Source organism: Cnephaeus nilssonii (genome assembly GCF_951640355.1).
Source record: "Cnephaeus nilssonii genome assembly, chromosome: 19".
Classification (NCBI taxonomy): Eukaryota; Metazoa; Chordata; class Mammalia; order Chiroptera; family Vespertilionidae; genus Cnephaeus; species Cnephaeus nilssonii.
Genome location: NC_137090.1, coordinates 13,847,840 through 13,869,657, shown reverse-complemented (window position 1 = coordinate 13,869,657; position 21,818 = coordinate 13,847,840). Strand labels below are relative to the sequence as shown.

At 55.8% G+C, this 21,818-nt stretch overlaps 2 protein-coding genes across 2 annotated transcripts in view; both read right to left on the bottom strand.

Annotated features, from left to right (window-relative positions):
* Nucleotides 1-3,008: 3,008 nt before the first annotated feature.
* Nucleotides 3,009-11,419, bottom strand: SPATA32 (spermatogenesis associated 32). The gene is made up of 5 exons (XM_079797173.1): nucleotides 11,092-11,419; nucleotides 7,018-7,072; nucleotides 5,850-6,114; nucleotides 4,536-5,506; nucleotides 3,009-4,015 (listed from the first exon to the last, which is right to left on the bottom strand). Exons 1-5 carry the CDS (start codon nucleotides 11,102-11,104, stop codon nucleotides 3,913-3,915), a joined length of 1,407 nt encoding a protein of 468 aa, XP_079653299.1. The 5' UTR covers nucleotides 11,105-11,419; the 3' UTR covers nucleotides 3,009-3,912.
* A 475-nt stretch (nucleotides 11,420-11,894) lies between these two features.
* The window catches only part of MAP3K14 (mitogen-activated protein kinase kinase kinase 14), a 43,254-nt gene continuing 33,330 nt past the window's right edge, over nucleotides 11,895-21,818 (bottom strand). The window contains exons 7-16 of the mRNA XM_079799199.1: nucleotides 21,110-21,239; nucleotides 20,763-20,894; nucleotides 20,207-20,311; nucleotides 18,712-18,875; nucleotides 17,832-17,982; nucleotides 16,159-16,542; nucleotides 15,911-16,017; nucleotides 15,289-15,433; nucleotides 14,163-14,263; nucleotides 11,895-13,860 (exon numbers count right to left, since the gene is read on the bottom strand). Coding sequence (XP_079655325.1) covers nucleotides 13,696-13,860; nucleotides 14,163-14,263; nucleotides 15,289-15,433; nucleotides 15,911-16,017; nucleotides 16,159-16,542; nucleotides 17,832-17,982; nucleotides 18,712-18,875; nucleotides 20,207-20,311; nucleotides 20,763-20,894; nucleotides 21,110-21,239 — 1,584 coding nt within the window. The 3' untranslated portion in view covers nucleotides 11,895-13,695. The remainder of the gene's footprint in view (nucleotides 13,861-14,162; nucleotides 14,264-15,288; nucleotides 15,434-15,910; nucleotides 16,018-16,158; nucleotides 16,543-17,831; nucleotides 17,983-18,711; nucleotides 18,876-20,206; nucleotides 20,312-20,762; nucleotides 20,895-21,109; nucleotides 21,240-21,818) is intronic.

Genomic DNA, 21,818 nt, shown 5'->3' with positions numbered 1-21,818 from the left:
GCACCCGCTTTGTGCAGTCTGAGCGAACCTGCCCGCTGGGAGCTGGAAAGGCCGCTGAGCCGCTGGGCCTGGCAGAAAGGGGAGGCCCTGGTGGCCGCCGCCGTGCAGCCTGGGCTCAGCCGCAGAGCCTCAGACACCGCCTCCCCTCCTTCCATCTCACAGGGGAAACCAAACTGGACCGGAAGCCACTTGTCTCTGGCCTGGGGCGGGTTGGGGCCCAGGAAACAGGCCCAAAATTCAGGGCTCCGGTCTCTGGGGCAGTCTCCTCCGCCCCATCCTGGGCCCTGAAGCTGGATACAGTCGTGCCCACGCCATCACCTCCTGCACTAACTTGTAGGGCACAAAGCCCGGCCTCATCAACTCCAACAGGACCTCTAGGAACAGGGTCTGCAGGCCTTGGGCGTCACAGACCCTGCTGTTTCTCACCTGGCCTGGCGTCAAGGAACACAGGGGAGGGGGAGGAGGAGCCTCCCTCAGCCAGGCCCATCTTGTCCACCAGCCCTGCCACTCGCCCAAGCACTGAGCTAGGATACCCAGGAAGTCTTTGAAGCTTACAATCCCATCCCCTGGGAAGAGACAGGAGGGGCGCTCTGTGGGCCTGTCCTTGCAGGCCTACCCTGGGGAAGCATTAGGGGCGTGCCGGAAGTTCCAGGCACTGGAGAATCCACTCCTGCCTGTAGCCACGTGTCAACCCTGGATGAGTGGAGGAGAAATAGCCCTTGCCCTGGGGAAGCACCAAGTAAGGATGAGGATTAACACAGCAGAAATGTTTAGAGGCGATGGGATAGGCATGTTGATCATGGGCAGGCGTCCGGGAAGAGGAAACTTTAAAATAGGACCAGGCCAGGGATTCTGTGGGTTAGAGGTGGGAGAGGATGAGAGGGCAGCGATGGGGGCACCTACCATCCAAGTCTGCCTGCTGCACAGCCTCTCACATCTCCTGTGGGCTTAGCTGGACACCCACGGTGCACAGGGGTGCTGCGCGTGTCCACAGTCCCGCTGGGCTGGAGCCGACGGTTTGAAGATATCCTGGAAGACTGGGGGCAGGTGGAGGGGCAGGCAGCAAGGTGAACCGCACACAGAACATAGAGAACAGTGGCTGCTGAGTGTGGGCACCTGTGTAGTGCCCATTCACTTATCATGTCCAAAACCCACGTCGGGACAAGTCTGTATGGAGAACATTAAAAACCCATGTCCAAGGCCACGCCACCAGCAGGGACAACGCTGGGCGGTGGACTCGGGCAGTCTGGCTCCGGCGCTACAATGCACTGAGGCTGCAGGAACCCTGCTGGCACCTGGCATGCAGCAGGCACAGCAAACTATTGACGGATAAAATGATTCTGTCTTGAGGGACCTCTGCCAATATCAAGGTATGATCTTTGGGGGGGCAACAGGGTCCCCAAATTGTGAGAGGGGTTTCTTTTACCCCAACTTCCACAGCACCAGGTTCCAGGGGGGGTAGGGGACTTTTTTTTTCCAGTTGTTTCTCCCAATATCCTTCCTCTCTTCCTTCTTCCATCCTGTTCATCCATCCATCCATCCATCCATCCATCCAACCATCCCAACACCTTCCTATCCACCAATTCATCTTACACGCATAGACACACACATACACACCTGGGGTTGAAGAGCTGGCACGGAGAGAAGGGTACAATACAATCACTATTTCTCGCAGTGACCTAGCCTCTGGGCAGGCAACCCCTTGTAGTTCTGCTCTGAGCACCCCCTGCTTTCTCTCCCTGATCCCAGCCACGGGCCCTCACCTGACCGTTGCCGGGGAGTCAGTGATAGCAGGTCCTCGTCTGCAGAGCTGCCTCGGGGGAAGAGGTTGGCAAGTCCTTTGCACCTGCTGCAGAGAGGTGACAGGGCCAGGCAGGCCTTATCCCAAACCCAGCACCCCACTCGTGGCCCTCACCTCTGAGACCCAGCACCTGGGCCTGACGACGCTACTAAACGGGTAGCTGCTAGGCCCTTGAACTCTTTGGCCCTGTGGGAGGCCTGCTCAGCCCCGTGGCCATGGTTGCTGGGGGCTCCCTCTGGGTCAGCAAGGCAGCGTGCTGCCGCAGCCTCCCCTTCCCGGTCTTGCGTGAGCAGTCTCCGAGGCTTCTGAGGAGGCCGTGGAGGTGGGAAGACGACACTCCCCATTGGACTGCTGAGACTCCAGGGGGCCCAGGACCAGGCCTGTGGGGACACAGCTCCAGCTTCTCCCAGGAAACCCCACACCAGCCATGCACGCTCACAACCCTCTACCCCCGGGGCTCGGGATAGTGGCTTGGGGGAGCAGTGGGCCCTCTCCTAGCCCTACTCACCTGCACGTTCTCTGTGCCCATGGGGGTCTCTTGGTCTTCCCCGCTGCTGCCAGAAAGGCAGAATCACAGGCTCTAGGCTGGTCTAGCGCCCAGGCCCGAAGCTCCCAGGAGGGCTTCGGGGGGATTTTAACATCTTTTGGCAGGGGTGCACTCTCTCCCTCACCACACGCCTGCTCCTCTCTGCCGGGGAACCTGCTGCTTTATTCTTTTCAGTTTCTGCCTCTCTTAAGGCACCTGAATTCGCAACTCCACTCTGGAAGCTAATGCAGGAGGCAGAAACCCAGGAGAGAAAGAAACGAGGCCCAGAGCCCTGAAGTCAGGGCGTGGGGTGGGTGGGGTCCAGGCCAAGGTGGGGCTGTGGCCTGTCTTATCCCAGCTTCCCTTGGAGAGAAGCATCCCCTTCTCCAAACAATGCAAATCCACAAACCACGCGGGGAAAAAAATATTCCAGGAAGGTTGGTCCCAGCAGCTGAATGACACCCCTGGCCAGCCCTTCCCAGACACCTCCCCATCCTTTCCTCATCCCTCCTCCCCATCTCCTGCCCCCCTCTCCGCTGACCCCCAGCCCATCCTTAACTGCTGGCCCCTCCCTAATCCCGTTCTCCCAGACCTTGGGTGCCTCCCTTCCCGGCCTCCTCTCACGGTGGCCAGGCCCCTGAGCATCTGCAAGGCTGGGCTTTCACTTGAAGGGAGCCTTGGTCCAGAGTGGGGCTTGGTCCATGGCACGGCCTCCCCTCCTCTCTCTCCCCGACTTCCCTCTTCACACCCATGGCCATCCCCACACTCAGAATTCCGTTCCCTCATTTGCTGCCATTTCTCTCCTCTTCCAGAACCTTCCCCACATTGCCCACCTCCCCCTAATGTGGGGAGGCTTGCGCATCTGTGTATATATCTAGTACATGTATGTGCTAATGCGCTTGTGTGCATGGCATATGTGGAGCGTGCTTCCTCTGTCTTTGTGTGGGTGTGTTATGTGAGTGCCTGTCTGTATGATGTGCTGGTCAGCTGACAGTGTGCGTGTGCGTGTGCGTGTGTCTGGGTTGCATGCACTATTACACATGGCTCCCCTCTACATTTTGGGGGATCTCTAACTCAAGGCTGTGGGCTCCTGGAGGGCCACTCCTCCAGCTTCATTATTTCCCTCCTTCCAGCCCCAGGACACCATCCTTCCTCACGGAGAGAAGCAGGGAGAAAGAACTCCCTTCACAGTCACCTTCTTGCCTGCTCAGCCCGCACCCCTTCCCCCGAGACTCTCTCCTTAGATGTCCCCGATGTGTCCCTGGCTTCAGGCCACGGGGAAGCCCCATTTTATGCTCTAAGGACCTGAGCCTCAGAGCGGGCACTGAGGCCTCCCCAAGACTAGTCATGCGTCTCTGTTGGTGATATGGAGGCTAGGGGGGTGCAGGTAAAGTGGAACTACCCCTGGGGAGCGAGCAGGGACAAATGGGGCTGGTGGAGCCCTCAGGGGGCAGGGGGACCTGGGGTAGTTAAAAAACGGGGGTGGCATCCCTAAAAAATCGAGACAAGGACTTCGCAGCCAGGCGAGTTCACTGGTTCAGGAGCTTCTGCAGAGAAAGTCCGAGCCGGGGCAGCACTGGAGGCTTTATTGGTTCTGTTTAGTCATCTCTCTGGGGGAAGAAGTGGGCAACAGCTTAAAATGGATTTTCAGCATCAATGGATGCTCTTTCTTGGTTCCCGGCACGGAGCTGCAATGCAAGAGAGAGGGTGTCACTTGGGCTCCCGTGAGAGGGGCAAGGGAGAGGGGTGAGCCCAGAGGCCGCTCTGGGGAGGGCGCTGGGGCAGGAGGACCTATTCCTGCCGCACACTGATGGGCAGCTGACACTGCCGTGTCCATGCACCACTAGAGAGCAAGGGGTGCTGGAGAACCCCTTTCCCTCACTGGCCACTCGATGGAAGTGTCCTGGGCCCAGGGCTGAAGCCATCAGGTGCTTGGCATGGAAGACATTAGCCTGAGCATTTCTGATGAGGGACAGGTCATCTGCCCGCTGGGTGAGAAGCTTCCTAATGCTAGAATGGCCCTTCCCATGTTGAACCCAGGTCCCTGGCGAGCCCTGGAGTGCTCCCTCTCCAAGGTCCCCAGGCCTCCTCCAGCCCACTCCTTCCTCCACCCAGCCCCTCATCCCACTGTTCCCTGTCCTCGTGAAACTGTGAGGAGCGGGCCCGCCCACACATCCGCACAGCCTCCTCTGTGCCAGCCTCACTTACGCTTTCCTGTCTCCATTCAGTGACGAGGACCTGGCCGGGGCCCGGATAAACTTGACTTTCCCTTTAAAGGCGGTCCTTTGGGGCTCCGGCTTGCTAAAGTCAAAGTAAGGGCGAAGGGTCTTGTCTTCCTGCTTGGAAGATTCCTGTGGCTCTCCGGCTTCCAGAGACTTCTCGGGTGGCCTCTCTTGCAAGTCAGAGAGCTTTTCCTGCTCTGGCTCCTCCTGGGCAAGCAGGGTGGTACTCTCTACCATGGGCACCGCAGGAGGCTCCACGGCCTTCTGGGGGGGAGGTTTCATCATGTGCTCCAAACAGGGCAAGTCCCTGTTGCTGGAGGAGGCTATGGCCAGGGAAGATGCGAAGTTGACCACATCTTGTAAGTTGATAGCTGGTGTGAGAATGGGGGAGGGCAAGTGAGTGCTTGACGGCTGCTGGGTGCCTGGTTCTGAAAGCTCTGGCTGGGTGCTTGCGTCCTGGAACTGCTTTGTGGGGACCGGCTTGGGGACTGACTTCTGGCTCAGGTGGCAGGCGGTCTTATCTATGCTCTCGCCACGCTGCATGCCGGTCTCCATTTGCAGGTTGTATTCTGAGGCCTGGGTATCTTTGTCTGCCCAGAAGAGGTGCTTGGAAGTCTGCACAAAGATGGAGCGATGGGAGCTGTCCACTTGTTCCTCGTCCGTGATACTCGGGTATGTGATGGAGCTCGACCTCACATTCCACGGTTGGATGTTCTGCTGTGTTGACGGCCTCTTGAGGGGCCGGAGGGATTCTTCCCTGGACCTCTGTTCCCCCAGGTCTTCACTGCAGACCTTCAAGCTGGAGTCCAGCTTGGCCTCAGGCTTAAGCATGGGGCAAATGTCCAACGGCGGGCCACACTCCAATGGCGGCATAGCCTCGTCCTCCTGCTTCAGTTTTGTGTCTTGTTCCAGGTCCTCGTTAGGTGGGAGATTCAAGTCTGGCAATTCATCTTCCTTCTGAAAAGTTTCAACTGAAAGCTGAGGAGGCCCCTGCTCCTAGGGTCCTCCCTCGCACCAATTCCCTGCCCTGCTCCCCTGACCCCAACCCTCGCACGCAGGGGCGCGCACGCGCGCGCACACACACACGCACACACACACACACACACACACACACTGTTTACTTCCTCCCCAAACTTGCCTCTTTGCAGAGACCTCCTGGGGAAGGGAGGTGGTGTGAGCAGGTCAATATCGGTTTGGTACTAGGGTCCCAGAATTGTCAAGGCTAGGGGCTGGTTAGAATTTAGGGAAGATGGGCCTTGTCTACCACCTCTCCATAAGAGGTGACCCGGCCCACGGTTACCTCTTTCCCATCTTCCTCTTGTGCAGGCTGGAGCTCTTCTTGTGCAGGCTGGATTTCATCTTGTTCAGGCTGGATTTCATCTTGTTCAGGCTGGAGCTCCTCTTGTTCAGGCTGGATTTCATCTTGTTCAGGCTGGATTTCATCTTGTTCAGGCTGGATTTCCTCTTGTACAGGCTGGAGTTCCTCTTGTTCAGGCTCGAGTTCCTCTTGTTCAGGCTGGAGATCCTCCTGTGAAGGCTGGAGCTGGTGCTGGCTTAAGTCAATCCTAAGACAGAAGGAGACAGATTGGGTGACAGGGCTCCACGGGGTTGGTGGGATGGCTTTAGGGGGGAGGGGGAGCCTTCTACAGGGGCTGGCAAGATGCCCCAGCTTATCTACTCCCCTGGCTGTCCTCACTCCCACTGAGAATTCTGGAGTTGTCGTCTCAAACTTTAGTGAGTTTAGAAAGTGTCCGGAGAGCTTGCCAAGTCGTCTCCCTGCCCCCCCCCCCACAAGGAGGGACCCAACTGGTTGGAGGCGAGGCCCAGGAATCTGCATTTTAATCAAGCATCTCAGTCAGATGATGCGGCTCACTTGGAGGACCCGTGCCCAGGAAGTGGCTCCTCATAGAAGGAAAAGCCCAGAGCACTGCCTTTCCCCAACCTGCTCAGTCCCAGCTCGGCAGATGTGAAGAGCAGAGGTGTGTGTGTGTGTGTGTGTGTGTGTGTGTGTGCGCGCGTGCGCACGCGCGCGCATAGGGTTCCCTCAGTCTTGTCGGCCATGTGCTGCCATCTTGGCCCCTTGCCTTCAGTGCTCAGCCATGTGACCCCCTCTCCTTCCTTAGGCACCTGCCCAACCCCAACTCGGACAGCTCTGTCCTTAGAGCAAGGTGGATCTAAGGGGTCAGGTCCCATCCACGTCCCTGGGTATGCCCCCACTACCCCTTAGTCCTCCTCCAAGATCAGAGACAGAAGCAGGAGGGGGTGCTACCCACAGTCCCCGCCCCCTGCCCCCCTCCATGGCCTTTTGGCCTGGATACTATGCTTGGGGAGATTTTGAAAATATATGGAGGGAGATGCTGGGTTGGGAGGATACACGAAAACTTGGCAGTGGTGGCAAGTGGGGATAAGGGTTGGCGGTCTTGGAAGGTGGAGGAGAGGTCCTCCAATGATGGGGGACTGGTTCTCACTGTGTTTCCACTATGTCCACCGAATCCTTGCTACAGCAGGGAAATCCATCGGCACCTGGCAGAAAGAAGGTGGGGAGGGGTTCTGGAACATGGGTGTTGGCGATGCTTCAGCCATCCTCTCCATCTCTCTCCGTTCCTCACCTTGACCCATTTGCCGTTCCCTCTCCCATCTTAACCCTCATTTCCTCCCTCTTCCTAGACAGTGTCAGCAGCCATGAAGACCTATCCTCATGTCCGCTCCCCTCCACTTGTCATGCTGGCCCTCCGTAAGGGTGAATGCTAGCAGTACTCAGGTCCACTTACTGAGAACTCCTAACCCAGGCATTATGTTGAGCACTTTCTGTGCTTTATCTCGTTGATTCAACAGAAAAGAGGTTCATTTGCCCAAGGTCCTTCCGCTGATCATTCAGGAAGTCAGCACGTGAATGCAGATTGGACTCAGGAAACTCAAGTGCCCTGTCCTGCATGCTGTCCTACCCAGGAGCCTGGAACTGTGTGGGGTTCCCCGTCACGTCCACATGAGCCTTCCTCATCTCCCTCCATTCCTGTCCCTCTGTCCCTTTCTCCACTCTCTTCCAGCCAGGCTTCAGATCTGCCACTCAACCTACCCCTGTCCCTCCTATCCCCAAGTCCATCCTCTCTTCCCCTGGCTTCTCACCCCATCACATCCTGGGGTCATCCATCCCCAACTCTGGGCCCAGGTTCTCAACCCAGGTGATGCTGACACGGATCCGATTATTTAGGAGCTCTGATAACCCTCCACAGAGACTCCTTGGGGGAGGTCTTCCCACGCAGGTTTTTGGCACATTCGATCCCTCCCTGGAGATTTATGTCTTTTACTGCAAAAGCTTTTTTTCTTCTTCAGTCTCTGGGGGTGGGAGGCAGCAGGCTGTCCCACTCCTTGACCCCCAGGGTAGTGGGTAGGGGTTAATGGTGAAGTCATCATGGCAATGGGCAAGCTGGGTTCCCATGAGCCTGGAGCGTGGCAGGAAGTGACAACCCTGGCTCTGGTTGAGAACTGCTCCCAGGATTATATCAGAAGGATCAGGATGTGCTGTGGCCTCTTCCCAGAGATGTAGAGGCTGAGGAGGGTCCTTGCCTGGCTGGTCCTGGGACTGGGATTTGGGCACTTCGGTGTCCAGCCAGGGCCATGGGATCCTGGATGAAATGGGCTAGAAGTCTGCACCACCATGGACAGTTCTCTTCAGAACCCTTCACCTCCTGGACCATCACACCCCCTTGGCTTCCTCCCCACCTCTCTCATCATCTTCAGCTTCACCTGCCCAAGTGCTGCTCCTCCCAGGCCTCTGACCTCACAGCCTTCCTTGCTTGTTTACCAAGTTTCCCTATCTATTGAATCAACATCCTGTAGCCTTAATCCTTCCATGAATAGCAACTGGATGCGGATGGGAGGAAAAATGATTATAGTGTGGACCTCATAGCAGCACTGGGGGTTGGAAACAAAAGTCGGAGTTTGACTCAACTCGGGACTTCTGTGACGTTCTGTAGTATGTGAAATAATTTCAATTTCTAATTGCCGATTGCTAGTAAATAGAAATGTATTGATCTTGCAACTGTCCTAAAATCCTACAAGTTCTAGTTTTATTTTTTAATAGATTCATAGGTTTTCTACATAAATAATAATGTGTGTGACTCAAGACAGTCTTACTTCTTCCTTTCCAATCTAGGTGTCTCTTTATTTCCTTTTCCTGCCTTATTGCACTGAGAACAATCTCCAATACAATGCTGAATGAAGTGGAGAGTGGACATCCTTGCTTTGTTCCTGAGCTTAGGGAGAAAGCATTCAGCAGATCACCGCTAAGTATGATGTTGGCTGTAGTTTTTCTTTTTTATAAAAAATATTTTTATTGATTTTAGAGAGGAAGGGGAAGGGAGAGATAGAAACATCAATGATGAGGGAGAATCATTGATTAGCTGCTTTCTGCACGCCCCACCTTGGGGATTGAGCCTGCAACCCAGGCATGTGCCCTTGACTGGAATCAAACCTGGGACCCTTCAGTCCGCAGGCCGACGCTCTATCCACTGAGCCATGCTGGCCGGGCTGGCTGTTTTTCTTATAGATGCCTTTTATTGGGTTGACAACGTTCCCTTCTATTCCTGGTTTACTTAGTGTTTAGTTAGGAAGGGATGTTGGATTTTGTCTGATGCTTTTTTTAAATTATTGAGATGATTATATAGTTTTTCTTTTATATTCAGTTAACATATTGTTATATATATAGCATGTTACATGTTAAAATGAATACTGTTATATATTTTCTGTTAATAATTCATTTTATGGTGAAATACACTGATTAACAAATTTTAAAAATTAATCTTGCATTCCTGGAATAAACCTCATTTCGTCATGATGTATTATATTTTTATACATTGTTGAATCTGACTTGGTATTTTTCTTTATTAGAATTTTCACATATATGTTCATGAGGTATACTAGTGTGTAATTTTCTTTTTTTGTAATGTCTTTGTCAGGTTTTGATATTAGAGTAATACTGGCCTCAGATAATGAGTTGAGAAGTATTCCCTCTTCAATTTTCTGAGTTTGTGTAAAATTGGTATTATTTCTTCTTTATGTTTGATAGAATTATTGAGGTTGTCAAGAGCAGGATTTTCCCTTCATCTCCACTTTCTTCTACTTCTTCACCCACATTCATAACACTTAGATTCACTATCAAATAGTTTTGTTTTTGGACAAACTCAGCTGCTCTTCCATTATCAATAGCAATGCTTGCTTTTATCACTACCAAATAACTTTGTTGTTCATTGCCCTGGTACAGTTTTGTACAGAGTCTTTATCAAAAAATAAAATAAATGCAATGCCTTTACTCTTCCTGGTGTCTTTAACTTTCATTACAGTGACCTTTACAATTTTGGCCGTACTTGGAAAATATCCGGTGTGTCATTGTTGGTCAGGGAAACGGCAAGTTGGATACATACACTGTGCTTTTACTTGGGGCCAGTCCACCTCTCGTTTCTTCAGGGGGGGGGGGCGGGCCAGGAGTCTGAAGAGCGTGAATGAGCCCTCAGCTCGGTTGGGGTTCAGCCCTGGACTCTCCCTTGCCCTTCGCAGCGGCCTTGGCATCATGGGTACTGGGAAGGGTCAGGTGCCGCAGATGAGAAGGCGCTGTAGCCGGTCCATGGCTCTCCTCAGACCCAGAGCTGGAGGTGTGCCCAGCGGGGGGCTGTTGCTGACCTACATTTTACGTTTAGTTAACTCATCAGACGCAGGCCTACTTCGCATAAGCATAACCCCTGAAGGGGGTGTAATAAATGTTGCAGGAGTGACTTAAAATGTCTGCATAAATTTGTTAGCCCACAAATTTGGGGAAGGGGATAAGTTGCTCTCTGGTTGTTGGTTTTGGGCAGTTTATTCTTTTTTGTATGTATTGGCTTTTGGCGCATTTTAAAATGCTGGCCCATGTATGTTTTCCAGGGAGAGAAGGTCCTGAGAGAAAAGCCCTCATTCCAGTGGGGGTCTGAGCCCCCATTATCAGAAACTGGGGAGACCCAGGGCCCTGAGGGCAAACATCGTTGCCCCTTTTGCACAGTGAAGAGTGCAAAGCACAAAGGAGCTCATGAAACAGTTGTTAAAGCGGATTGCTTTTCGCTTCCTGCAAACGTTCCAAGCCTCAGTCAGGGACAGCGAACCGTGATTTGAGCGGCTGTCTGCAGTTAGGATAATTCAGGAGTCCTTTTCTGGGCACAAGGCTGTTCTTAGAACCTCTGGGCAAGAACCCTCCGAGTCTGCGGCCTTCACCCCAAGGTGTACAAGCCTGCCCGTGCACACGCAGGCCGCTGCACCGCACAGGGCCCAGGCCTTGGGAGTTGGGGTTGGGGCTGTGCCCCCGCCGCGAGGATGGCCAGGGCTTTGGCGGGAGTCGCCCTTCCTCCGGTGCACACCCCCACCCCCTTCCCCGCCTTGAGGAGCAGGGGCAGGAGCGCGGGCCCAGGACCCTGCCCCTCCGCGCCCTGCCCCTCCCTTTCACTTTTCCCGCCCACTCCACGCCGAGCATCCCTTCGCACCCCGCCCGCCGCGCGGCGCCCGCCCGCGCCCACCTGTCATCCCCATGCAGACCGAGTAGGCGACCAGGAGGCTCTGGCGGGGAGGCGGGGAGGGATGGTGGCTGCTGCCCCTCCGCCTCCACTGTGCTCTTTGGCTGGGGGGGCGGTGGAGACGCTGTGGGCGCCGGTGCCTGTGATGTCGCTGCCTCTGTGACGTCCGGCGAGTCCCGTGGGCAGGGAACCGCGCCCAGGATTTCCGGCGCGTGGGTGGGCGCGGCCTTTAAGGGGCGGGCTCCGAGGAGGCCCCACCCCCTCGTTCCGCCCGGAGCCCCAGCCCGGAGATCAGGCAGCTCTGCTCCTCGCAGCAGGCCCAGGGCAGAGAGGAGGGCTGGGCCTGGGTAAGCCTGGGGCTCCCGGACTGGCCTTTGCACCTGCTCCGGCACAAGGTCGCTGCCCTGTGTACCCAGGACCCCTCCAAGAACTCACGGAACCTCCGACCTTTACCCCAAGGTGGGCGGGTATGCCCCTGTGCACATGTACACACACACACACTCTCTCTCTCTCTCAAGGTGGGCGGGTATGCCCCTGTGCACATGTACACACACACACACTCTCTCTCTCTCTCTCTCTCTCTCTCACTCACTTGTGCACAGCTCCAGGGGGCGTGGATATGCTGGTGGCATCCACCCTCAGGCAGGCTCCTACCATCTGGGTCCCCACTCTGAGAAGTCACCTCTGATCACAGGCAGGCCTCAGGAGGTGGCTGGAAGGACTGGGAGTCCAGCCCCGCCCCCGCCCCCCCCCCCCCCCCCAGTTCCCAGGAGCCTGGCCTCAGGGACAGGAGCAGTAGGTGGGCATGCGGTATGCCCTACTATCCATGCCTGGTCAGTGCCCAGGCCTTTTCTTCTTCGTTGTCCTCCCTTTGGCCTGGCAGTGATTGGCAGGGACTTCCCTGCTGCCACGGGTGGGGCATCTTGCCAAACTGGTCTGATGGATAGCTCAGAGGGGGGACTGGAAGCACCTACTGGGAGTGGTGGGAAAAGCAGCCCCACTCCAAGGTTGAAAACCGTCCTTGCCCCAAACATAGGGCAGACTTGACAAGATCCCACCATGAAGGCAAAGGGAAGCAGCTGTTAGGATCCGAGTCTTTGCAAGCCGGCGACGAGTGGAGAGAGCCATGGTCTGAATACGTGTCATCACTCCAAACTTTATTGCTCACAGAGTACCCTACAACTCGAACTCTGCAGTTCTTCATGTACTGGGGGCCGGGGTCTCTCCCTGGGGAGCAGGATGGCTCCTTGTAGATACCTGGACAGAGGGCACCTTGGCAAGACTTGGGGACAAGATTCCTGAAGGAGGAATCTCAGGGGATTGATACCCCCTCATCCCCAGGGGCTGAGACTAGCAGGCCCCCCAATTCCCAATGATTCACAGTTGATTAATGCTACATGAGTCCTGATCAGCTTCCCCCCTGAAGACGCTGGACTGGGGCAATGAAGAGGAATTGGGGGGGGGGGGGGGGGGGGAGGCTCATCTTAAATCTGGAGGTTTGAAGGCATCACATGTGTGGAGACAGGTCAAGACTTGAGTCCCTTCACCCCATCTCCTAGTCTGCTTGTGCTAGTGACCTGCCCTCTTGGAGGGCAGCCGTGAAAGTGCTTTGAGGTCATCAGAGTGCAAAGTGCAGCTGGCAGTGCCCCCGTAGCCTGGGGCAGGGCAGGGGCAGTGTGGGCATGATGCCTGAGCTGTGTCTTGGGAAGCTGGTGTGCAAGATGTTGAAAGCCGTGGCTCGGGTAACTGTAGCGCCTACATCTGCTGCTTTCTTTCCCGTCTATCATGCCGTATTCCCAGGCATTTCCTGTCAGGGAGGTCTCATGCCCGTCACCCTTCACCTTTACAGATGAGGGACTGAGTGCCAGCTAGCCAGAGCAGTGCTGGGCCTGCGGTCGGGGCCCAGCGCCTGCTGCCCTGGGGAAGACGTGGCCAGCAGCCAAGGGGCACGTATGTGCGGACTGAGAACCACGTCACTGAAACACCTTCTTTGGTCCTTGGCTGAAGCGGAGTTTGGCACAGGACCCGCGTTGCAATACCCTGAAGAACGTGGTGCATTCTCCCAGGGAGATTTCCCAGCCAGGCCTTCCTCCCTCCCTCTCTGTCTGAAGAGTGGCCAGGCCAGGCCAGGCCAGGCCAGGGGGTCAGAAGGTCCCGTTTACCCAAGGCTGGGCACACCTGCCACCTGGCCCTGGGTATGGGTCTTTAGGCACTTGACACCCTCCTTCCTGCGTAGAGGCTGAGGGGCTCACCCACCGGTCGGTCCCCGACTGGGCCCCAAACTGCTCTCCCCCGACAAGGGGTCACTGACCCAAAGGGCCAGGCCAGCTCATTTGAACCAGGGCAGAGAAGACCCTCTCTGTTCCCTCTGGGAAGAGGCCTCTTGACTTCCTCCTCCTCCTCCTCCTCCTCACGTGGGCACGGGTGTTCTCTTGGTGGGTCAGGCAGGACGCAAGTGGGAGACCCTAGGAGGCATTTTGCTGGCGCCCCCTTTGCCTGGTCCCACTGCTGAGATCCCTGGGAGCAGCCTGAGCTGGCTCAGCGGCAGCATCGAGCACCGAGAAGGAAGGCTGCTCTGGCTGAGTGGAGCCGGTGGCGGCGGCTGGGCTAGGGCCTGTTCTCCAGCTGGCCATGCTTGACCCTCCAGCTCCAGGCGAAGCTGCCGTCTGGGGCCAGGGTACACTGCAGGTCGATGCCCGAGTCTGGCACCTCCATGTCGTAGCGCACAGGCTGCCCGTCCTTGGTCACCAAGCTGAAGGCTGAGGCTGGGATCTGGGCAGAGCGAAGCAGTGGGCCTGAGACAGCGGCCCAGGCCGCAGAAGCTGCCTGGACGTATAAAGCCGCTGGTCTCCTCCCCCCCAGCCCCGGGAGCTACCTCCCTCCAGCCAAGCAGTGCAGCTGAGGGCACTACCTGCCTTTCACCTGTCCAAGGGTGGGTCCTGAGAACCCCTCAGTCACCACTGCCGGCCTTGCCCGGAGACCCTGGGGGACATCCAAGGCCAACTACTCTCTACAGGCCATTTCTACTTATTCAGAAGCCGTCCTCTGCCCCTGAGCGTGGACCTGCCCCTTACCTGGCTGCTGATGCCAGTTGCAATGTCTCCCACCTTGACCCGGTGGAACTCCCGGATGTGCAGGTGTTCACCATTGAGAGACTGTATTTGGACTTTCACACCTAGAATGCAAGCAAGGTGACTGTCAGGAAAGCGACTGCTGGCTCCCTAGGGGGCCCTAAGTAGAGGGAAGCAGGCCGGCTATGAGGAAGCTGCATCGGTGATATTTAGCCTGGAGTGGCCCTCAGGTTATACCCTTGCCAGGTCTTCCTGGCCATTTTCTGTCAATACCAGAATTGGCGCTGCACAGAGCAAAGAGCTAAAGGTGGCTCCCATGGGGACGTGGTACTCCAGCGCGCACACAAAGCAGAAAGGAACTGGCAACAAAGATTCCCGAGTTAGACTGCAGGCAACTTAGACTGTGATGTTCCCTGGCTGAGAGGCCTCTGGCCAGGCGGTGCGGGCTTGCTAACCATGAGTCACACCGGCCCTGGCGAGGGCCAGGCACTGTGAGCTGATGAAACCCTAGTTCTACTGAAATCACAACACAATTTACGCAACCAAGCTCGAAAATTAAGTTCTATAATTTCTCTCTGCAATTCTGACTTCAGATCCCAGAGGAGGATCCCAGCAACCTCGAACAGAGACATTCATCGCTCAGTTTCTTGATTCCAGGCCAAGGCTCTTGACTCTTGACTTCTGAGACTCTATCCACAGCCCACGAGGGGCCACGGTCCCTCTGCCCCGCAGGAAAGGGCGAGCAGGGCCTCTGCTCTAAACCCGTGGTCGGCAAACTGCGGCTCGCGAGCCACATGCGGCTCTTTGGCCCCTTGAGTGTGGCTCTTCCACAAAATACCACGGCCTGGGCGAGTCTATTTTGAAGAAGTGGCGTTAGAAGAAGTTAAAGTTTAAAAAATTTGGCTCTCAAAAGAAATTTCAATCGTTGTACTGTTGATATTTGGCTCTGTTGACTAATGAGTTTGCTGACCACTGCTCTAAACGGACTTAATGCCAAGTACTTCAAGTTCCGGGTGCCAGGAGCCTTCCTCCCTACGCCATGTGCCAGAGGAAGGGAGACAAAGCTCTCAGGCTCCCTAGTCCCCGGTGGGCCAGGTGCTGGGGGCTGCTGAGCAGGTGGGTGTTGTACCATTGAAATAGCTTGGCGTGTCCGTGGGCCGCCCCCGGGCCAGCACCATGTTCCAGCTGGAGCTGCGAGCCTCGGCCTGGCTGCCCCATGAGTGCACGCCGGAACTCAGGGTGTCCCGCGAGCTCTGAGAGGCCTTGGATGGGTTCTGAAACAACAAGGCGGGGGGGCACAGACTCAGGGTTCTGGGCTCAGGGAACGGTCTCTGGCCTTGGTCTGCTTGGGGCAAAGGGGACCCGGGCCCGCCCCTGCAGTGAGGAACTGCTCTTGTTCTAGGTTGGTGTATGGCTCCACCAGGCACTTTTGGGGCTCAGTAGGAGGCTGAGGTCACGAGGGGCCTCTTAGCTGGAAGAGGGTGAGGACCTTTTCTATGGGGACCAGACCCAAGCCTCCTTCCCCACCATCCCCAGGGGCCAACCATTCCCTAGTGTCCGGCGGTGCAGGCTGGAGATGGATGGTCTCACTGAGAAAACAAGGCCCCCGCTCCAGTGAAGACCCCTCCCAGCAGGAAGGGTGACCCCATCACGCTCCCTTTCCTTACCCACCGCTTGCACACGGCCCATTCACCAGCCGGACACGAAGCCACCTGCACTGTGCCCTGGAGCCTGGCTCACGGCCGACTCACCTTTTCGCTGTCATCTGACAGGGAGAGGCTGTCGACGCTGAGGCACGAGAGAATTTGCTCCTGTTCCTCCAGAGAAAATGGCTGGGACAGGCTGTTCAGAAATAATTCTGCGAAACGAAGCAGAAGAAGGCTGTGAAAGACTGGGAGGGGTCCGGCGGTGCGGCCAGGGGTCTTCCTGCACAGACTGCAGGGGCCGATCCCTGGGGAAGGGGCTGGAAGGAGGAAGCCTGGGGACCCAGGGGCCGTACCTATTTCCAGCTGCTGCAGTTCCTGCTCCGGGAAGGTGGCCTTCCGCTCTGGGGAGCTGGGGTTTTTGGTGGGGGCTGGGTCCAGGGAGGACAGAGGCAAGGGTTCCCACATCCCAGACTCCTCCTTGCCCCAGTTCAGGCTTGGGCACTTGTTTCGCTCTGGGGGATCTGGAGGTAGAGGAGGCTGGAGCTTGGGGGCCCCGCCTGTGGTGTCCTCGGCTGGCTGGGGCCCCGGGGCCCCTGGTGAGAGCTCCCCCGGCTGGGCTTGAAGGGTCGGGTGAGGGTGAGAGTGGGCTGGGTGTGGTGGCGGGTGGGCTTGGAGTGCCGGCGGCAGATGTCTTGGCTCTTTGTACTCTCCCCTCCAAGGGCTCTTCAGACCGCCCACTGCAAAACAGAGAGACACGTGGTGAGGCGGCCCGGGCCGGCACCGAGCCGTGGGGAGGGCTCTGGCCTCACCGAGGGACACACTGCAGGAGGGCAGCGTGTGCTCCATCGGAGGCCTCTTCCATCGATGGCCGCCTACAACGGGAAGAGGACAGTATTTCTGATTTTTATTCAATTTCTCCCTAGGTCACAGCAGCAAGTTGAAAAAGGACAGAATTGGCTCCAGACAAGGACTTTGTTAATATTAATAGTCAAGAGAAGATTTAAAAACCATTCTGGGGTAACACCAACTTGGAGTTCCCAGCTAACTGGCCTCCCTGACCCCCTCTCTCTTACTCCTCCCTTTCCCACAGGCTTCCCCAGGGCACCATTTCTCTGGAGTGGGGGGCAGTTCAGCCCCTGAGCCATCCTTACAACATCTGTGTTGGGGTTGGGGGCTACATAAGGCCCCTCTCCTGTTTTATTTATTCCCTTTTCATCCCCATAACCACTGCCTTTCCCCTGCCCACCTCCCAGGTACCATTCCATTATGTTCAATGTGCCATTTTGGGTTTGATCTCATTCTTGCAAAGTGTTTGTGGTTTTTATTTATCGATTTTTTAATGTACAAAAAAGGCATTGGGTTGTAGGCCTCGCTCAGCTGGTCCTCTTTCCACCCAGCACTATGGTTTTAAGCAGCCCGGCTGCTCTGTGAACATGGAGCTGCTCTAACTGCTGTGTGGTGCTCTGTGAGGCATCCCCCACCCTTGGCCTCTCTGCTCTCCCAGGGAAGGACACTCCACTGCACCCAATCCCCCTCCCGCAAACGATGCTGCAGCGCAGTCCTCGGCGTGTGCCCTTAGGGATGTGGTGAGAATCCCTTTGGCAGCGTGCCCCCGAGTGGAGGGTGGCTCACAGGTCTGCAGGTGTCTGCCTGAGTGCTGACCAAGGCGCTGGCAGGCGCCCTCAGCAGAGCCTGAGGCCTCCTGTCCCACATGCCCACCAGTACTTGGTGCTGCCAACTTTCAGGCTCTCCCGCCCAAATGGCTGGGAGTGACAGCTGGCTTTGTTGCACATTCTCTGATGACTGATGAGTTTGGGCCCCCTTTAGATGTTGTCACCCCCTCCCCCAGCTCTTGAGCACTGCCTCTGCACAGCACTCCGCACTTTTATTCACCTCACCTCAGTCTTACCAACAACCCTGAAGCTCTCCTTGGGGAAACCAAGGCTCCGGCAGGCCGAGTGCCTTGCTCCTGACCACGACGCTAGCCGCAGCCTCTCTTGCCCTCCAGCCAGCACAGGGTTCTCACCTTGCTGCAGCGCCAGGTTGACTTTCCCCCCCAGCTCTAGCGCAGATGCTCGCTGGACAGGCTCTTTCCTCAGCCCCTCCTCGATGGCCTGGGCTGTGAGAGGGGTGCAGGAGGGCGGGATCTCCCTCACAGGCGGAGGCTCGCTGGCAATCTGGGGGTCAAAAAGCAACATGTGAGGCCCGGCTGGCATGGCTCCGTGGGTGAGCGCTGACCTATGAACCAGGAGGTCACGGTTCAATTCCCAGTCAGGGCACATGCCCGGGTTGCGGGTTCAGTCCCCAGTGAGGGGTGCGCAGGAGGCAGCTGCTCAATGATTCTCTCTCATCATTGATGTTTCCATCTCTCTCTCACTCTCCCTTTCTCTCTGAAATCAACAAAAATGTATTTATAAAACAAAAAAGCAACATGTGAGGCCTGCCTCCCCCTCATTTCCCAGCACCCAGCTTTCTCTTCTTGCTTCTCTACACTCTCCTCACCCTGCTGTGCTGGGGGGTTGGTCATAAGGACTGGAGTGGCCTGGGGTAGAGTGAGGGCTGAGACTTTTCCAAGAAAAGGGAAAAATGAGGGGTAAGTAGAATAGGTCAGAGCCAGGCAGCAAGACGCCCAGGACCTCCGGGCCCAGCCTCTCAGGAGGCAGGCAGAGGGGGACCTAGGAGAGCTCTGACCTGCGAGGAACTCAAGGAGACCCCTCACCTAGCGTCTCCCCTTGGGCCCTCAGATTTGGGGGACACGTATTTTAGTCAGGATCCCACATTTATGAGGCCTCTTCCCTGTTCCCTGCTCCCATCTGCCACGGCAGAGCAGCTAAAATGCAAGGCCACCTCCAGCCTGCAGCCAGAGCCCCGTGGCCCTGCTGGCTGTCTCAGGTGCTGTCACTGACCTTGAGGCAGAGCGGCCCTCGGAAGTACTGGGTCCAAGGGTGGCAGCCGTTGAGCATATGCAGCATCATGCAACAGCTGCTCCACACGTCCACCTTGGCATCACAGGGCTTGCCCATCACCACCTCTGGAGCCATGTGGGTCTCTGTGCCAGGGATGTAGTCCCCTGAGGAGGCGAGGGAGACAGAAGTCACCTGTGACCTCTGATAGGCAAGAGCTTCGGCAATGACCACCCCAGTCCATTCCTGAGATGCCTTGAACTTGTCTCTGTTAAAGTGCTTTAAATAGAGATGAAGCCTTCATATCAAATCTGCTGGGGATGAGCTAAGTCAGGGGTTCTGCTGGGCCTGGTACAAAGAATACATCATCCAAATATGGACGCTGCCCCTTGGACCAAATCCTTAAAGTGCTTTTTAAAAACGGGGAGGGGCCTGGACATTGAAAATTAGGTTGTGGAAGACTAATGAATGGTATCATATTCCTGAGATTTTAGTAAGTGAAGAAAAAAAACCACACCAACTTATGTTCATAAAGGCTAGAAAGATTGATACCAGATGTAAACAGCAGTTTTTTGTTCTGGTGACCTATAGTTTTTATTTTTGCTTAGCTCTAGTTCCTGCAAATACATTAGAAGAGAAATTATTTTTGTAATAAGAAACACCCCAAGTTATTTTCAAGTGGAGGGCAAGTGTCCATGTTCAATTTACATCTTCAGAATCACAATCACAATTCTTTAACAACAAGTAAGCACTTTTCCCCAAAAGGTTGTTTTTCCTTTGGTCAAAATGAAACCATTTTATGCTTAATGCTATAAATGAAAAAAAGCAGGGCACAGAATTGGATTATAATGGCCTTAACTATGTACAGGAAAAAAAAACAAAACACCCAAAAATACCTGGAAGGAATTATTTAAAATTTCATGATTATCTTCCTGAGAAAGAAAAATGGTGAGAATTCCTTTTTTCCTCCCCTTCTATATCATTTAACTTTGTAGTTGCAGAATATCTTACAATGGGTGTAGATTACTTGAACAATCAGAAAAATATAAGTTAAAAGCAGATATTTCTCCAGCTACACAGCTCAGGCCTTGGTGCCCCCAGAAACTGCTCTCAAAGGCGCGGGAAGGCTGAGGTCACAGGCTGGGAGCACAGCTCCCCCAGAAAGGCCAGGCAAGAGGGATGGAGCCGTGGAAGCTTCTGGGAGAAGACCTGGGACCTAGGGCCAGGCACGCAGCCTTTCCATTCTCCTCTGTGTAAAGGGAAATCAGAAATGAGCAGCTGACATGCGTTATTGCATTTACGTCTGACAAGAAAAGCCTTATAATTCTCTAGGGTGGCTGTGGGGCTGAGGCATGTTGGTGGACATAAGCGCTCCCATCTCTGATTCCGTTATGGAAGGTACAGGAGGACAGGGCTAATACTAAGGCTACTGGCTATGATCATCATGGGGATAGGCAGGGGCGGCGGGTGGGGGTAGAGAGGGAGGGTATGGGCTTACCTGTGAGCAAGGAATTCCCCAGGCCATCAGGTCGCAGGCACACAGCATGGCCAAAGTCACAGAGGGCTGCCCGGCTCCCGTCCTTGGACAGGAGCACGTTGTCAGCTGCCAGGCCGCCCCGGGGAAGAAGAGGAACAGGTGAGTCACGTCGGGCCCGGCCCACCCTGGACCTCCCGTGAGGCAATTTTCTGGCTGACCCTCCATGGCAGCTGCTGCTTTTGATTAGGCTCATTCGTCATGGAGGAAGGGAGGAGGGTATCAGTTCAGGCTCAAGGCAGGCAGCAGGCAGGCGTTCCAAGAGTGAGGGGACAGGAGCAGAGTTTACTCAGCTCTGCGGCCTCCCTCCCCCCAGTGGTCACCAGTGTGTAGGAGCTCCATCTGAGGCTCTCTGTGGGCACCACCCACTGAGGGCTTAGAGAACACTTCCCCTTCCCACCGCACAGCCCTGTCAGCCTGGCCCCGGCCCTGCCCCTGGAGGTGACCAGGGAGCCCAGCAGACTGGGGAAGAAATCAGCAGGACGGGAGAGGAGGAAGCCCGCTGGGACCAGGGCCTCACCTTTGACATCGCCGTGTAGGATCCTGCGGGTGTGGAGGTATTCCAGCCCTTCCAGGGCCTGGCCCAGGTAGTAAAGGGCTCGGTCCTCGGGCAGACAGCCCATCTGCTTGATGAGCTGGCCCAGGGAGCCACCTAGGAGACCAATGGCCAGTCTTTACATGCGGCTCTTCCAGGCCTCCAAGCCAAGGACTAGGGCAGGTGGTGGAAAAGCAGGCCTTTCCCACCAATGCCACAGGGTCAATAGGTTAAAAACGGATGGACTGGGGACCGAGGTGAACATGGGAAAGACTCGGGAAAACCCTCGGCTCTGAATTTTGAGGGAGAAGGGGTGGGACCTAGCTCCTTACCTTCCAGCAGTTCCATGAAGATGTTGACCCAAGGACCTTCCTTCACTGCTCCATACAAAGGGACGATTCTGGGCGAAGTCAGCCCGGCACACGACATCAGCTCCTCTGCCCGAAACATATCCACTCGCACCTGAAAGGGCCCGGAGGTGGCTGTGAGTCAGGGTGAGGGGCCAGGGCGGGCTCCCTGTCACCCTGTCAGGACCCGGAAGCTCCCCGCACAGAGCCTGCTGATGTGCCCAGTGACGATTCTGAGGCCAGGCAGGGCCCTTCAGAAACGAAACTGTGTACCCCTGGGGTCAGGGCAACTCCGAGGACTTGATTAAAGTTCTGAGGGGCTGACGTGTGTGAACACACAAAAACTTGCAATCCTTATCCAGGCTCCCGGCAGGCTGCCCATCCTCAAATCTGCCAAACACAGAACGTTGTTTTTTTTAACCTCAGCACAAATGACTGGGCAATTTCTAGGACACAGGACCTCTCCTCTATCAACACCCACGACGACTCTTCAGATGCTGTGGTCTGAATCTTATCAAGACTCTGACTGTCAGTGCCTCTGAATCCTCAGCACGCTTCTCACGCTCATGCTGGTGTTTTTCCTCCCAGGGCTAAAGCGTCCACGTGGACGGCGCAGTGCTGTTTGCTGTTTGCAGCTGTTTCCCTGCATCTGGGCACAGAAGGCTTCTGGGGAGGGGTTTGGCCAAGGACCCTC

Coding starts and splice junctions, on each gene's coding strand:
- SPATA32 (XM_079797173.1), bottom strand. Junction 6,115..7,017: donor GTGGACATAGTGGAAACACA/GTGAGAACCAGT, acceptor CTTCTGTCTTAG/GATTGACTTAAGCCAGCACC. Junction 4,016..4,535: donor CTGAATGGAGACAGGAAAGC/GTAAGTGAGGCT, acceptor CTTGCATTGCAG/CTCCGTGCCGGGAACCAAGA.